Below are 18,258 nucleotides of genomic sequence, written 5' to 3' on the forward strand. Positions count from 1 at the left end.
AAATCTCAAATCAAACATCTACAATAGCGGTCCCCCGACACACCTTGACAACAATTATGGACTAAAATATTACTTTACACAAGTTAGGAAATATTTGAACTTAAAGGCAGTAAATATTATTTCATTACTTTTTAAAGTTGTTTGGCTGGGTTTTTTTTAAATTTCTTAATTTAATTTTATTTCATACTTTTTAAACTTGTGTTGGTTATAGTGCAGAATAATTCCTATCAACGTAATTACCATCTATCAATGTCCTTTTCGATGAGGCCGTTAATATGAGCCCAAACATGAAACCTCCACTTTGGGTTCATACGAAGCTCGGTTCCTATAGAATCCAGGTGATTGATGCTGCAGCAGCAGCATGTAAATATTTACTGTCTATCTACTTTTTACTGGTTGTCGCAATTAAAATGAGCCCAAACACGAAACCTCTGCTCTAAATTGGCGAGGAGTTGGATCCTATTGATTACCAGGTGATGCTGCAGCACCAGGTCAACTTTCCATTAATATGTGTATACGTATATTCACAAATGCCACGAACTAGAATGAAATATAAAACCCATCAAACGAATACAATATGTTGCTAACGGCCTTTCATGAACCAGATAAACCCTGGTTGTCCAGCAGTGAGCAGGCTGATGATGATGAATTATAGCTAAGAACACTCTCGATCATGTCAGCTTTCAAACAAAAAAAACTAGATATATACGTGGGAGAGCCATGTTTCGGCACGAATGGGCCGGCTCGACCGGATAAATACCACGTTCTCACAGAAAACCGGCGTGAAACAGCGATTGCGCTGTGTTTCGCCGAGTCAGTGAGTTTGCCGGAGGCCCAATCCCCTACCCTATTCCCTTTCCTACCCTCCCCTATTCCCTTCCCTTTCCTACCATCCCCTATTACCCTATTCCCTCTTAAAAGGCCGGCAACGCACATGCAGCTCTTCTGATGCTGCGAGTGTCCATGGGCGACGGAAGTTGCTTTCCATCAGGTGACCCGTTTGCTCGTTTGCCCCCTTATTTCATAAAAAAAAAAGATCAAAATCGGTCCATTCGTTTGGATGCTACGATGTCACGGACAGATACACACACAGACAAACAGACAGACAGATAGACAGACAGACACGTCAAACTTATAACATCCCTCTTTTTTGTCGGGGGCTAATTATAACACCCCTCTTTTTTGTCGGGGGTTAAAAACAACATTTTTTACAATTTTTGTCTGTATGTCTGTTTGTTCCGGCTAATCTCTGAAATGGCTGGAGCGATTTTGACGAGACTTTTTTTATGCACATATCTGATGTAGTAAGGTAAAACTTAGGCTACTTTTTAACCGACGTCCGAAAAGGAGGAGATATACATATTTCACTTTTTTATAAAGGAACCTTAAAAAGGTTTTTTTTTCTCTTTTATATTATCCTTGTTATCACATTTTGCTGACGCAGACGAAGTCGCGGGCAACAGCTAGTGAACAATATAAATTCGGCATTGCCCACCATGGCTCATGGCCCAACTTGCTTAGCTGTATCATTTCATCATCAGCCTCTTTATACGTATACACTATACAGGTTGTAACAAAACTAAGTGATAATATTTTAGGGTGTGTATGGATTCCCCATATACAGTTCACTGTGAAAGTAGCAGCGCTGAAAAAGTAATTTTTTGTGATTTGTATGGGCAATTTGTATGTCATAAATTTTTCCATCCAAAAGTAAAAAAAAGTTTAAAAAACACTTTTACAGCGAACTATGTCTATACATAGTTCATACTTATTCATAGTTTGTACTTTTTTTACATCTTGACACCCTGGATAGAATAGAATAGAATATTTTTATTGCAAGAATGTAGTGTTACATAGGTCTTAACATTAATTAGTATATTGTTCTTATACATTCTGCCATACAAATTGAACATTGAAAATATCAGCTACTGAACTATAATAAGTAATTACAAAATACGATAGGATTCAATTAAGTAGTTATTATTTTATCAAAATTAGTGTAACAATGTCAAGGTAATGTCAGAAAGTTAATTAATTAAATATAATTTAGTGTTAGTAATAGTAAAATGGGAAAGTCAAAATGGAAGTTAATTATTAAATTGCGTAATATACCTAATATTATTATAATGAATAAATTTTTGGTACATTACATTGGCTCTGACCTGCAGAAGTATTATCACTTAGTTTTGTTACACCTTGTACAAGGAAAGTAATATAATAAAGTTTGTGTCAAGAAAGTTGTACAAAGAAGAAATGCAGAACCCTGGAACAGTAACCTATAAGCATATTCAAAACAATTAAGGCATTATACATTGAGAGTATTTACCATAAGCGGTCCGACCCACATATTGAGGTCAACGGGTTTTGAGAAGGTTTTGCAGTAAAACATCGGATTGGTAGAAAATTCATGATACAGTGTGTTAGTGTAAACACCGTTATCCTTGAAACCATCAAATGAGCCCGTCAAAATGAACAACAAAAAAATGCCTTCTTCATACCCATACGGATGCCTGGATTGGCAATTTGTATGGGTATGAAGACGGACTTTTTTGAGTTCCCAGCATTGTTCTCATAGAAAAAGTTTTTCATTTTGACGGGCTCATTTGATGGTTTCAAGGATAACGGTGTTTACACTAACATCTTGTATAATGTATATATATACCTACCTAGTATATACGATATAATTTTAATAAAAATATAATTAGCAAAATGCACATTATTGGGTTAAGATTTTTAGCGTTCACCACGAAAAAACTAAGAGTGTGCTGTGTGACGAAAAGATAATAATATTTAAATTTAACTTAAGTAAGTACTTACCTGTTTTTTTCGCAATGCAATTTTATTCTTTTTTATAAATATTTCTTGTCCAGAACACAATAAAGTTTTATTATATTGCTGTGTTATGAGTAAAGACAAAATAAAAATATATTTTGCTTTTAAAAACAAAACGTTTCAATTTTTTAAGCAGATCTTTTTTGTTTTTAACCATAATATTTACCTAGAATAAATAATTATCTTTTATTATGATCAATATTTTAATCATATAAATCTAACTTATGAAAAACAATTTTGTTTCCTTCTAGAGTGTTGGTCGGTACTTGTGCGAGAAGAGAGAGTGATACTGCCTTGACCACAGCCTTGTCGAGATGGACACGGCCAAGCACACATTGTTGACCTGTCCATCAAGGACGGAAAACGCGTGGCCCTTACGGCTGCCATTAGATTTGATCTCTCCTTGCCATCAATAATCCGGGCAATGCTGAGCAGCGAGATTGTGTGGCAGGACTGGCAGGCGATGAATAACTTTTCCCTGGAGGTCATCACTGCAAAAAAGGAAGTAGAGCGTAGGAGAAAATCTCGTCCCATTAAGACGGCCGAAGTGAAGACGCGCACCACAGAGTAGCCGCAGCGCGCCTTGTCTTAGCCGGGATACTCGGGGTGGCAGTTTGGGGATACCACCGCCCGTTGCACCGAGGCCCAGAGAGAGCCCTGATATGGTGCTCCTGCGCATCGCCCCGTGTGGGCTTTTCTAGGCCACCCCGCGGGGCGGCCCAAAATAAAAAGGCACACTGTGATGGGCCTGCAAAACGTGGACAACCGTTGGTAGAGATGCGGTGGGTTGATCGTGCCCGGAACTATGCCTAATCGGGGAGTGGATCCCCATGAGGTTTTAGTGGATATATCCTACGGAGAGTCCCACGAAGCGCGACCGATGTCGCCAGTACGCAATATAGGCAAAGCATTTCCCCCATGTAAAGAAAAGAGGCCGTCGTATTTTTTTGAACCGGCCCTTGCAAGCTATAATATAGCTTGCAAGGGCCGTGTAACATATAATGTTACATTTAGCAAAGCGACTATGGCAATTTTGCGCAGACCAATAGTGAGGTCTTTCTTATTTTCCTTGTAAGTATACATCTTACTATTCAAAATATAAGAAGTTTCCTTCATGTGTAACTCTATCGCCTCAATAACTCAATGTAATAAGTGTTCGAAAAAAGTGACTTTATAACTTTATTAACATTAATCTTATACTTGCTGTCCTCGTTTGTTGCTATATAAGCCTGAACTGCGTGGATTTATGTCAAAGTACTAAAAACCCTGCCAATATGAAATACCTTGTTTTGTTATGTTTGGTGGTCGCTGTTAGTGCCCAAGTAAGTAAAATTATGATAACCTTCAAGCTCTTCTTCAAAAACTTTGGTCTATTGTAAATAAACGAGCTTTTGCCCGCGGCTTCGCTCGCGTTAAGAAGTATTATTATAATATACAAACTTTCATCCCCTATTTTAATCCCTTGGGGTTGGAATTTATTAAAATCCTTTCTTAGCGGATGCCTACGTCATAATAATATCATCTACCCGCATGCCAAATTTCAGCCCGATCGGTCCAGTGGTTTGGGCTGTGCGTTGATATATCACCATGTCAGTCAGTCACCTTTGAGTTTTATATATTATATAGATAAAAAAACTATAACGTAAAAACGGCGAACACAAATCATATTAGACAGGAGCTAAATGCCCATGTAAATAATAATTAACTTACAGCTTTTTTCTACCATCCATATTCATAGCCGAATTATTATTTTATTGAGTGGCTCCTAAATTAGGTGATATTATGACACTCGAATGATGTTATGTTTAATGTTATCATTTTGAAAACAGCACAGATTCCTTGTTATTCAAAGAGCTCCTAATTTTAAGTGGCGTTTAAGTTTTTGTCTGTTGAGAAAAGTTTAAATGTGACGTTATCAAGTTCTTCATCGTTTGCAATAATGGAAAATGCCGTAAATTTTTGCAAATATTTTTTTTATAAGATACTCGTAGGTCTTAAAAAGTCTTCGTTACCTCAAAAATAGGTCCAAACTAGGATAAAGCAATTTTCATTTATTTTATGTAAACAAGTCCTGTATATCTACATATTTTTGAAGAAGGTAATGCGGGGGTATTATTTACGTGTAAAATTTGCTACAATTAAATTACGATAAGCCTGATTACTTAATTAGATTTAGTAGTAGTGTGCTAACTCAAATATTTTTCCAGAATGCACACCTGTCAGCAGCACAGAAGGAAAGAGTCGCAAAATTTACAATCGAGTGTATGAAAGAGACAGGTGTCAAAAAGGAGGTTTTAGCTGAAGCGAAAAAAGGAAACTTGAGCGACGACGAAGGATTGAAAAAGTTCTTTTTGTGCTTCTTCAAAAAGGCCGATATAATTTCACCAAATGGTCAATTAAATATGGATGTGGCCTTAGCCAAGCTCCCTCCAGGCATAGACAAGGCTTCCGCTGCGAAAATCCTGAACCAGTGCAAGAGCAAATCTGGCAAAGACCAGGCAGAAACAGCCTTCAACATCTTGAAATGTTACTACTCTGGCACCAAGCAACACATTATTTTCGATTAAGTTTTTATTTGTGTATTTTAAGGATTATTGTTATTGTTTTGTTCATTAGTTTAATTATTTTATAATAAAGTAGTTTTCATATTCCATGTTTTATTATGTCCTTAAACGGAATTACAATATCTTGACGAGAATACAAGTCAGAGTACCTACTTAAAGTAGAATGTTTTTGAAACAGTTCTTAGCCCTTTATCGTTATCGTCATACTATGTAGTCGACGCATCATTTTTTGTAACGTAAATAAGTTGCGATCTAGGATCTTGAAAAGTAACAATAATAATAATTAAGTTACTGACAACAATAATTACTTTAAGGAAACCGAACAAACGAGATGCTACGTGCATCCTTATAATTATACCTGTGGCATATAAATAGGCAACAATAGAAGGAGTTACAGTCTTACAAATTCAAATAGCCTGCTGCATACAATCTATTGATATAAATATTATAAATAATATCGGCATAAAAATGATTAAAACAGTGTTTCTATGTTTGGTGGCCTACGTGGTTGCTAATGCTCAAAAAGTAAGTATGTTTTGCTTAGAACATTTTATTAATATAAATTTTAAAGGATTTTTATAATACATATCTAATTATAATTATAACGTAATCTTACTCAAATTTAATTAAAATACAACTAAAATATTAAAGTTACATTTTACTTGTCAAACGCGAATTACACAGCATTGAAACAAACTTACACCTATGTACCCTCTAAAACAACATGGTGCTTAATATCAATTAATATTTTGTCAACAGGAATATATACCATTACCTCAAGAAGTTGTACCCAAGATTGGAGACTCAGCGTTCACCTGTCTATCTAAGAACGGCTTAGACCAAGAGGCTCTGCCCAAACTCTTAGCGGGAGAGATTCAAGATACCCCTCAGATAAGAAAATTCATCCAATGCTTCGCTACAGGGTCAGGGTATGGTGACAAAAATGGTCACTTTAAAGAGGACAAGATGGTGAAGCTGGTTGGTAACCATAAGAGCAAGGATAAGTACAGATCTGTTGTACAGGAATGCAACAAGAGCCAAGGGAGTAACAGCGAGGATACTTTGTTCCAAACTGTCATTTGTTTCGTAAAGAAGTCACCGATTTTGTTCACTCTATAATTTTTAATGGTGTTGAAAATATAAATAGTGAAATTTAAGTATTTTTCTATCTTAATATTGTCTATCATGTCAAAGGTATAATATGCATTGATTCATACTAATTTCTTACTTTTCTTACTTTCTCCTAGCTATCATATTATGACACTTTGTTTAAAGTGAGTTAAAATAATTTATAGTCTGTCAAGAAAGTGAAGAAATTAAAAAGTGCCAACATCGCAGTGTCATCCCTTTCAAATTAATCTAAGAAAAAAGGGATGACACTACGATGTTGCCACTTTTTAATTTCTTCACTTTCTTGACGGACTATACAAACGTAATCGGTCCCTTAATACAACTATACAAACGCAAAGAGCACAACTAAAACAACTCAATTTTCGAGAAAACGCGTTTAAAGTTTTGGAAACTTAATTTTTCATTGAAATACGCATATTTTTTTTATTTATAAACTTGATTTATTTCTTTAGATATATTAAAAATTAAATAGCAATACATAAATACTCGTAAAAGAAAAAAAGAAGTTCCCAAAATTTTAAAAGCGTTTTTCAGAAAGTAGAGTGTTTTGAGTTGTGCCCTTTTAATACGACTAGCCGATGCATAAGTCACGATAACTCTTTATAAGTTATATTTAAGGCTGCTCCGTCTCTAAAATTAGCAGGTCAATGTCTGTCAGTACGAATATCGACGTAAAATACATTAAAATAACATTCATACGCTCGGCGCATCCTTGATAGGGCGAAATAGGAGAAAATTATACTTTTCACATGGACGTGACTGTTCGATTGAAAATTCCTCGTTAGGAACTGTAGTGTAACTGATAATGTATGAAATATAAAAATTTCAATGCTCTAGCTCTAACTTAGCCAACAGGTTACGAAGTTATTAGAATATTTGCAGAAAAATCGATGACCACAGTATTTTTTTTTTCTGAAAACCTATTGAGTTTGGAAAAAAAAATCCTCGTGAGCAATTGAAGATTAAAGACCAGTCTAGAATATATATTTTTTTCGGTATTTTGCTTTGAGTTCTACCAGACTTTATAGAGGTTGAACTTAGTCGAAATTGCCAGGTAGCGCCTAAATCAAAACAATACAAAGTCTCAAAAAATCGTTGTGAAAAACTCGAAATTAGGTGTGAAGTGATTACAGCATTTAGCAGGAATCTTAAGAAATACGGATGTCGTTGTAATTAACAAATAACGAGCATCGCGTGAGCCACTACTGTATTTGTTTGCATTATTGTTCCCAAGTAATTAAATGAAATAAATAGCATACTATAGCAAGATTTATCATTGTACTTTGTTCCGTGATGTTTAAGGATACTTTTTATATGTTCTACATCTAAGTACACAGTAACGTCAGTAACTTATATAAGTAATTATAAAATATCGTCTTATTAAAATATATTATTTATTAATTATTGTTTTGTTATACTGCATTGTTAGTGTAATTGATAGTTGTCATTACCTATTGTTCTTTATAATAGATAAGTCTTATTGTACAAATGCCACCAGTAAATATAAGATAAATAATTATTTATCGAGAAACTCAGAAAATTAAATATTTTATTATATTTATTAATTATATTATATATATTAAATATTAGAGATGTCAAGAAAGTCACAATCACAAAATACAACAAAAAACGCAAAAGAATACCACTTTTATTATTCTTAAATCTATATTGTTCTTATGACTAATTTATAAATAAACTTAATTTAATCATTCGAATCCTAATCACATCAAATTCTAGTTTCCATCACTTCCGATTCTAATTTACTATCGTCATCCTTTTGCATTGTTATATCAATGCCTTCTTCAACATCACTTATGATTCTCACATCGTTGTCAATATTTTCATATCCACTAGTTTCGCTACTTTCTTCTTTCGTTTCGGTATAGTCATTTGTAAAATCTTCATCACTTGAGAAATTTTCTAGATCAAACGTTGAGTATTCTGATTGGGAGGAAAAACTATCTGTATCTCCACAAGCATTAGCATATGGTGTAGTTCTATTAAAATTTTTATTTTCAGCTTGCGTAACACCTGATTCTTTATATTTTTTTACTAAATTGAAATCTTCGTCGAGTGGTACAAAGTATGTGTTTACGTATCCTCTACCTTTAACGAATGTTTCGCCTCGGTATACTGTGACTATACCACATTCACCTAAAATATTTGCAGTGTTTTCTGTTACCTGAAAAATAATTAATAATTTAAAATTACATTCATCTTCGCAAGTCATAGCTGTTATAAGGCCAAAGAATGATATTATATTTACTTGTATTCTACCAGTTTCCCCAGTTGAATCCATACGTGAAGCCATGTTTACAGCGTTACCCCAAATATCGTAGAGTGGTTTCAATGAACCAACTACACCAGCAGCCACCACACCATTTGAAATTCCTAAACAAACACAAAAGTTTTTAATATCATGAACCTTAATTTCAATTAGAAATATATGCAGAAAACGTGTGGTAAAGTAGGAATGGAAGTAAGTATAAAAAAGAAATAGTATCTAATGCTAAGTACTCACATACGGTTTTGCTCGATAGTTTTACTCCAATTCGAGCAATAACCAGCGTGTGGACCGGAAAACTGACAGCTCGAAGGCTCGCTTCGAGCCGGCTCGATGGAATCAAATATGTCAAATATGTAATTTCCTTCGATTCAGAGTAAAACTATCGAGCAAAACCGTATGTGAGTATTTAGTATAAAGGGTATTAGTATCTACTCTTACCTATACGTAGATTTAACCCTTCAAAACTTTGAAAAGATCCACGGTTGAAGTTTTGTAGTTGCATCATCATGGCTGCAGCGAATTCGACCATAGTTACTACTATGGCTCTATTGTATGGTGCGTTGTGACCTCTATCCATAGCCGAACCGTATGATGTTGAGTCGAATGAATCTCTTCTGTTTGGATCTAGACCACAAGCAGCCATATACGTCCATCCAGCCATTTTTATTTTTTCCACCTTGTACACGGATGCACCTGTCAGTAGAAGCTGAAAAATCACTTCATTATTTGACTGACCTAGGTAGGCTATTGATGCAATAGAGAATTTTCTGTTTATCTATTTGCAGATGTATTAGGTCGCACACAATTTTTAGATTGCTCGCCATAAATCAGAAATGCGCGGTGTTCGTATAAGTTAGGTTAGGTTAGGTTAAGGCACAGATTGCTTAATAGTTTAAATATACCTACATAGTAAATAGTAAATAGACCTTTAGACTAGAAGAGAGGGAAGTGGCCGCACTCGCAACGGGACGCTGGTTTTAAGTTTTTTCCTAGCGGACGGACGAATACACGGACCTACTTTATATGGTCGGTTTCCATTAAGATAATTTCAGTCGCCCGAGCTTGACATAATCTGACCAAATAACGTAGGCCCGCCGTCTGTGTAAGAATCAATATCTGTGTACATTATTGGTATTGTAAGCATGCGTTGATTGGCCTTTCCACTTTCATCGACTGATCTTAAGTTGTGCGCAACCTATAGTAATGGTAAGATACTTACTCTGTCAAAATCCGATATAACTTCATCCAATATGCTCAATACGAATTTGTCGCTCATCTCAGCGTCGCTCTCGAGTCCCAGTTTGTAGTCAGTTAGTGATGCAAACATTACTGCTACGTTGTCATACTTCTCGTAATATAATTCATCTATAGATCTATTTAGATCCAAATAGACTTGCACTGAAAGGTAAAGAAAGAAACCTTTTAACATGCATTAACATTTCGGTAACAGTAGATATGCTTTTAATAGATGTGTGTATGATAATTTTAACGCAGATTAGATATTCTGATGTCTAAATCCGGAAGCAATACTGCAGCAACTGATCAAGTACTAAAATTTGTGATGATTTTGTTGACTACACTATTGCCTACACATTTACTCACCAACATGCGCAGGCAAGATGTTTTCAAGCAACATGTTATTGACTTTTAACATCGTCTCTGCCTCCTCTTGTTCCTCGCTCAGCTGTATTTGCCACAGATGATCTAATCTATTCCTATACTCTGTCGTCCTGTCGATCCAGTATAGAGTGACAGTTATAAATATGACTGACAGAGTATGGGATACTCTGGGATCTAGGCCGATGTTCCAAGTAACGTCTATCGCGAACAAAGAGGTTTTCATCTCCCAAACGATCCAGAGGTAGAAGACTGTCATGCCGCCGGCGACGATCCATTTGAAGATGAAGAATACTCTGCTGAAGAGGAAGTTGAGGAGTAATGCTAAACTCCAACATTGGGTCACGTGCTGAAAATATAAAGTAAGTATTAGTAGAAACGTATTCACGTTCATTTTTGCTAAGGTGGTAGGTAGTTTAGGCGTAGGCCGGCCCGGCCTCTCATAGAAAACAAGCAATGGAACAGCAAAAAATGGAAAGGGCGTAGCGACAAAATGGTTTTTGTCGCGTAATTTAAAAACCATAAATACATGTCATTTATGCTATGGGCAAATTAAAGTGCATGCTTGAACCAATCTATGTACAAATTTTGGAAGCTTAAATTACTCTCCTCTGTTGGCAAAATTGGAATCTCTTTTTTTACAGAGGTCTTTTTGATCGATTATTCTGTGTTTAGTTATAAAAGTTGACCAATCGTGTTATGTTATGGGTGATTCAAAGACAAAGACATGATGAATACTGACAATGAACTTTAGTTTCTTAGCTTTAGTCATTGCTGAGAAAAATAGATATCGCTACAGCCAAATTATCAAGGCGTCACCTTATAGTGAATAATCAAAAGTCTCAAATAATTATTTTATATTTATTTAACAATCTATTAAGGCATTGTTTCCATGAAATAAAGCCTATTTCATGGAAAACGACTGATTCGATTATGATGTACTTTCACACATATAGAGTAAACTACATACTTAGGCTATTTTTTTTTATGAAATAAGGGGGCAAACGAGCAAACGGGTCACCTGATGGAAAGCAACTTCCGTCGCCAATGGACACTCGCAGCATCAGAAGAGCTGCAAGTGCGTTGCCGGGCTTTTAAGAGGGAATAGGGTAATAGGGGAGGGTAGGGAAGGGAATAGTTGAGGGTAGGGAAGGGAATAGGGTAGGGGTTAGGGGATTGGGCCTCCGGTAAACTCACTCACTCGGCGAAACACAGCGCAAGCGCTGTTTCACGCCGGTTTTCTGTGAGAACGTGGTATTTATCCGGTCGAGCCGGCCCATTCGTGCCGAAGCATGGCTCTCCCACGTACAGAATATATTTTGGTTTGATTCAAAAAATGTAAGATTCCTTGCAGTTCCATTATACGCGTGCGAAATCAGTGAAAAGAAAGAAGTTTAGTAAAATAACAAATATAGGATTACCCACGAAGATACGCAGTTCGACAAAACAGTTTCTGATGACGGTTCTACTCTTGCTTCTTCGCAGCCAATCACGTTTATAATGGACGTCGCAGCCAAACCCAGACTAAGCAGCAAGTACATAGCAGTCCTGATCTTTGGACTCTTAATTATACCCAGGGATAGGTCATAGAACCTCCGAAGATGGACGTTGGTTGGTTCATCGATTCCTCTATGTTTCCTCCATAAGAATTGAAACCAGGACAGAGGCTGCATAACCGCTAAGAAGGTTATTAGTATGGCAAACGATAACCACGCTGGCCATTGAAAATTCGCTAGCCTGAAAAAGATATGACAACTTACTTTAAAACTCTACCGGTTGTGCTTTTCGATGCACACGATTGCTACAATTATAATAATAATAATAATAATACTCCCCACACCGGTTTCGGTGACGGTGGCCGGTTTCATTGAAACCAGACCAGGTACGCAGGAGTAATTTTATAGTGCCCAAGTGTGTGCGCAGTACACAAGAGCACTCTCTATTCCTTTACTCTCATAACCCAGTGGGACGGAAGACCGACACGACTGGCGAGAGATCAGGCGCAGGACCGACTTTTTACATGCCCATCCGACGCATGGATCATCTTACTTGTCAGACAATCAGGTGATCAGCCTGCATTGTCCTAACCAAACTTGGAAATAACATGTTTCCAACGCGGGATTCGAACCCACGACCTCCGGAGTCGAGAGCGACGCTCTAACCACTAGACCACGGAGGCATTATAGTAGTCGAGAAGATGCCAAAATTCTAGTGTTCACAGTTTACAATACAATTCACATGAATTTGCCAAAATTTTCAACAGCCAGGAGATATTTTTTCTTTTATGCTAGTACATATCCAGTTAATGTAACGTCATTAATATAAGAAATAATTTAAATACCAATAAACGAGAAAGCTCTATGTAATGTGATATCAAAACTACCGTCTCAGAATCCTATTTTCTGGTGAAGATCGGATGATAGATAGTACCTTCTAACCCTTAAAATATCCGCTTCTACGGTTCTACCAAATAAACATCGTATTTTACTTTGGAATGTAAACCAAAGATTGAATATCATAGAGTCGATAGCTCATTACTTTATTGAGTACCCATAAAATAACTTCGATATTTATGACCCAATTTTCAAATACCAAACATATCAAATGGTTTTTTGATGATTAAAAAGTAAGGATTATGGTTATTTGTGGAGAGAGAGAGATAAAAATTAGATGTACCTATAATTAGTTTTAAGTAGCTTTATGTTCATAAGTAGCAAAGAGAAAAAAAAAATCGGATGATCGTTGATGATTTCTTAAAAATTGGATAAAAAATGTTCGTCTGTATATTTTTACCATTACTTATTTCACAATGTTCTAAGATTTCAAGGAATGCAAAATACCCAAATAAATAGAACGAGTTGGCTAATAGATTTCACAGTTTCTATTTATTTCATTTTAACCAAATTAAAAATAAAAGGAAAGGAGGACGTTATAAATTATAATATTAATAGGTCTGTATGTATTGAAAATAATATATTTGAAACTGGCCAAAGCCGAAAAATTGATGCATTTCGTAATGAAAATTATACCATAACTTACCAATTTGTAGTAAGACCATTGATAAGCAATATCAACATTGATATAATGAGGCAGCACGTCATGTAATACTTGAACAGGGGGTCGGGCTGCAGGAGAAATGACTTCTCTAGCTTTATATCCTTGTACATCAATGTGATTCTGTTCAGTTTTAGCTCGTTACGTACTTGTTCTCTGTGAATCACAAACATTTATAAAATTATTTTTAATTTAAATACACACTTATGCTTAATCTAAAAGCAATAATATCCCACATCCCACAACCTGTACATTTTGTGGTACACTTTACGAAAAAACTATCACGCCTATGGATTTGTACTTTATCATAGTGATTTCTTCTATATCTATAGTAATAGGTATTATAAAACAAAGTCGCTTTTTTCCCTCATGTCCCTTTGTTCCCTTTTATCTTTAAAACTACGCAACGGATTTTGATGATTCTTTTAGTGTTAGATAGCCTATTTATCGAGGAAGGCTATAGGCTATATTTTATTACGCTAAGACTAATAGGAGCGAAGAAATAGAGGAAAATGTGGAAGAAACGAGGAAAATTATTTGAAAGGACTAACGCGCTTATCTCAGGAATTACTGGTCCGATTTGAAAAATTCTTTCAGTGTTAGATAGCCCATTTATTGAGGAAGGCAGGCTATATTGTATCACACTAAGACTAATAGGAGAACGTGGAAAAAAACGGGGGAAATTATTTGAAAGGGTTTATCTCGCGAACTACTGGAGCAATTTTTATGTTATTTGGCACTGATAAGAAGTAGACAACGTGAAGGATCAAAGGCTATCGATTTTATTATTTTTTTCAGTGGCTATATATTTTATTTATAACATGTAGATGTGTTATAATCAGTTAGTCAAGGTTTTTCGTAATATGTAGGGACGTGTTATCATCAGTCAGTCAAGGTGTGCCCCCACAAAGCTCAGCTTTTAGCTAGTTTATCCATAGCACCACTTTCTACGTATTGTATTATAAGTTCCTCATCATAATTACAGATGATTTACACATCCAGTGTTAAAACAATCTTCTACTTTTTTTTCACAAATCAAATACACATGCAGTTCAACCGTATCACACATTTATCAACCGCCGAGTTATAAATAACAAGTTTTATGCGTTATTCAACGGGATTGGACTTAAATTATTACTTATACTCGAAAATAGTTAATGTGCAAGAGAAAATATAAATCAACAGCACTGGGAACTGATTAGGTGGCATTATAAATAAACTATGAGCATTCGTTTGATAGTAATGAAAACGTATGTTTTTTAATATAGTTATGCATATCTATTACTTATATATAGAATTAAGTTTTTATAAGAGTGAAAATAAGTTAGGTTTCTACAATAATAGGGTAGAAACATCACTAATAAAAGTTTTTACCACTTTGCTTTCTGAATGAGAACATTAATATCAGTATGCAGTACTATTTATAATCTAATTAAATTCTTGCTTTGCTTAATTGCATGCTTTGGTTAATTTCGCTGTCTTTTGAAAATTACTACAGTAACTTCTTGTCACATTGCGATAGCCTTTTGTCATATCTCATACATTTTTGATGTCAACATAACGAAAAAAAATATACAAATTAAATTCAGCAAGCTATTTTGTTACTACTTACTTTTGCACCCACGGTAGCCTGTCTTGGCCACCATTCTTTTCACTGAGAAAGTAGTAGCTTGCTATAATAACTTTCCGAAAATATGAATTTACTACTCTTAAAATACCTTATTAATTTGGAAAACTTTTTTTTCCTGCTAGATACTTACTTGCCATTAGTCATGTCCTCAATCTCTTTAGCCATCTGTGCGTCAGCAGCCTTCAACATTTGCTGGTACTCTACCAGGTTTTCATCCATGAAGGATGTGGTTCGACGAAAAGTGGCAGAATTTCTGTTCTCCAATCGCTACTAAAAGTACATATGATATAATATATTGATCCAAACTATAGGTAATTGAAAATTGAAGAAGTAAGGTACCTATAATATTCACAGGAGGATTTACCTATATTAATTACGGGAAGGATTTTTTACTACTCTTGAAATATAATGTTTATACCCCTCTTTATATTGGGTCATGATGGATTTCTAAGATTGTTGCCATCATTGTGAATGTCCATAACATGCAATTAACTAGCTCATGGGCAATTTCGCTCATATTGGTCCCACATGAGCCAACCTTAAAAGGCCGTATACTTACACAACATTGTCATGACAAAAAGCAGTTCTAAAAAAAAAAAACAAAAAGAAGAAGGAGAAACAAATTTGAAATAAGAACTTACTCTAGCCCGGGAACGAGATGTAATAATTTTGTTAAAGCCCACAGAAGCTCGGCGAAATGGCTTGTAGTCGGCTAGAGGCTGCAACATAAACAACTAAATAAAGGATTTAGTATTAAATACGGTTGCCAAGTTGCTTATTAAGATATTTCAATTTCCGTTTCCAAATGTATTCTGTAATTGAAACGGAGGTCTTTATTCTTAACTATTATTTGAATGGAAGTTATTATTCTGAATTACTTAAAAGCTGTTTTATCCGTCTTGATATTAAACTAGATGATGCTTTTCGTTACTTCATAGGAACCATACATTTTGCCGAGATAAATAGTAAGTACCCTATATCTCTTGACTCAAAGTGTGTCTATACCAAATATAACAATCAGTTCGGTGGTTTTAGCATAAAGAAGATACAAATAGAGGCATACAGATTTAACATTAATTAATATATTTGTACTAGTTTAAGCAGTAGTTACGAACGTTAAAGTTTACCTTAGGAGGTCTAGATAGCAGATAGGTTTCAAGTTTATTCTTGGCTATAAACGGGTCGTTCTGTGAAGCGAAATTTGGCTCTATAATGTATTCCCTGGCGTAGTCCAGCAATAGCTCTAAAGTTTGTTTGGTCACGTGCACTTTACTGAAAATATATAAAATATTCATACAATAGCTTTTAAAATATCTTTATGTATATTAGACAATATTCAAAATGTTTACAACGTACGCGTATGAGTCTAAATACAAAAGACTTCAAGTCGAATACGAATTAATATATTTGTACATGATAAGCAATGTACCATCGAGGAAATTGTTCCTAGGCACCCTACCTACGTCATTTGGTCTGCTTATGTCAACTCAATGTCAGCTATGATCGGTCGGATGGGTTTGACTTAACGCGACCAAATTACTTAGGTCCGCCATCTGCCTAGGAAGTAGGAATCAACATCACTGATAGTGGAAAATAAATTTTATTAATTAAGGCTTTGTTTTACGCCCTACGGTAATGAAATAATTAAATATTAAGAGGTTAAATTAAAAAGCATAAAATGTCAATAACGTACTTAATGCATCGAAATAAGAACTACTTAAACTATAAAATGTAAACCTTATTTATTGTGCCACAAAGGGAATAAATACAGTCCAGGTGTCTACATTTGGGTAACAGATTTATTTATTCAATTACAGGGAACTACAAATCAAGCGGGGATGCAGTCACTAGTCACTCTCCCGAGTCCCGACACTCAACTATGGTTTAATGACATGCAATTTTGTGTTGGAAATATATGGACACTAAAACGTTCAAGTTTTTGGTTCGACATAAATAATGGAGTTGGAGTAAAGATGCGTTTGTTTCAAATATAAAAGGGCAATCTATATTACTCAGTGTCAGAGATGTCTCACTAAATAGCTCGTATGCAGCGTTAAAAACTTTACTTCAAGTATGAGTAAGCTTTTTGACAAGAGTTTATTTATTCGATAGCGCGTTTAATCAGCTGACACCAAGTGAGCCTAATAACAACTTTATGAAACGTATAAACTCAACATAGGAAAGTCTAAAACCAAGCATAGATAGACTTATCAGTCGATATAGTCGTTTACTGGCCATAGAAAAATATATAGATAAATATATGCACGCAATTAAGCTTTTTCTATATAATAATATAGAAAAAGCTTAATTGCGTTCGAATATAATAATTGAAAACAAATCCAAAAACATTACTGGCCACAAAAAAAATAATATAGATAATAAGAATTTGAAAATCGAACGCTAACTTTTTAATACGTTCACAACAATGCGGCAAATATCTTACCCCGCTTTGCCGGTGGACTCCATCTTGTTGGCTATGGTCACGTCCTTAGACCAGATATCGAACTGCCATTTTCTAATACCGATCAGCCCGCAAAGGATTTTCCCAGAATGCACACCTATTCTCATATCGATGTTCAACGATCTTTTCTCTCTGAAACACAATGTTAAATTATGTAGTTTATTAAAAACAAAATGACACTATTGCAAAAAAAATGGTTGGAGAAAAACTTTTTCGATTTTATTAAGTGTTATGAAGAAAACTATAACTTTTCCTGACATAATTTTTACTTGACTTGAATCTTATATGATTCTGTCTACTCTGCTTATGGTATTCCAAGAATTAGCATAAAAGCTATTAAAATAATATTACTATGCTAATAATAATATTCAAGATTAAACTTTTAATTTTACAGCTCGAGATAATAATTATGAATTATTACTATGAACTTGTAGGCTTAAGTAGGTTAATCGTTTGTCTTTGATAGATTGTAAAGATACTAAAATAATCTATTTATACTTGTTAACATTTGAGGTTTTAATAAAATCCATATTCATTACATTTACATGTTAGTTTTACTACAGGTGCACAAACTGATATTGAGCTATGATAGCTATATTATCTATACTTAATAATAATATATTATAATATTATTAAGTGTTGTTTGTTTGAACGCGCTAATCTCAGGAACCACTGGTCCGAT

General features: G+C 34.9%; 3 protein-coding genes across 3 annotated transcripts in view; 2 read left to right on the plus strand and 1 right to left on the minus strand.

The window, feature by feature from the left end:
- Nucleotides 1-4,106: 4,106 nt before the first annotated feature.
- Nucleotides 4,107-5,399, plus strand: LOC121730678 (general odorant-binding protein 56d-like). Its single transcript, XM_042119820.1, has 2 exons — nt 4,107-4,154; nt 5,040-5,399. Exons 1-2 carry the CDS (start codon nt 4,107-4,109, stop codon nt 5,397-5,399), a joined length of 408 nt encoding a protein of 135 aa, XP_041975754.1.
- Nucleotides 5,400-5,766: 367 nt separating this feature from the next.
- Nucleotides 5,767-6,550, plus strand: LOC121730311. The gene is made up of 2 exons (XM_042119296.1): nt 5,767-5,921; nt 6,156-6,550. The coding sequence occupies exons 1-2, from the start codon at nt 5,865-5,867 to the stop codon at nt 6,513-6,515; spliced, it is 417 nt and encodes a 138-aa protein (XP_041975230.1). The 5' UTR covers nt 5,767-5,864; the 3' UTR covers nt 6,516-6,550.
- A 1,666-nt stretch (nt 6,551-8,216) lies between these two features.
- LOC121730310 (adenylate cyclase type 2-like) overlaps nt 8,217-18,258 on the minus strand; it is a 45,905-nt gene continuing 35,863 nt past the window's right edge. The window contains exons 10-20 of the mRNA XM_042119295.1: nt 17,559-17,708; nt 16,243-16,387; nt 15,757-15,834; nt 15,246-15,382; nt 13,471-13,641; nt 11,853-12,168; nt 10,417-10,780; nt 10,034-10,212; nt 9,253-9,520; nt 8,794-8,918; nt 8,217-8,709 (exon numbers count right to left, since the gene is read on the minus strand). Coding sequence (XP_041975229.1) covers nt 8,254-8,709; nt 8,794-8,918; nt 9,253-9,520; nt 10,034-10,212; nt 10,417-10,780; nt 11,853-12,168; nt 13,471-13,641; nt 15,246-15,382; nt 15,757-15,834; nt 16,243-16,387; nt 17,559-17,708 — 2,389 coding nt within the window. The 3' untranslated portion in view covers nt 8,217-8,253. The remainder of the gene's footprint in view (nt 8,710-8,793; nt 8,919-9,252; nt 9,521-10,033; nt 10,213-10,416; nt 10,781-11,852; nt 12,169-13,470; nt 13,642-15,245; nt 15,383-15,756; nt 15,835-16,242; nt 16,388-17,558; nt 17,709-18,258) is intronic.

The sequence above is a fragment of the Aricia agestis genome, chromosome 9 (assembly GCF_905147365.1).
Source record: "Aricia agestis chromosome 9, ilAriAges1.1, whole genome shotgun sequence".
Lineage (NCBI taxonomy): Eukaryota > Metazoa > Arthropoda > Insecta > Lepidoptera > Lycaenidae > Aricia > Aricia agestis.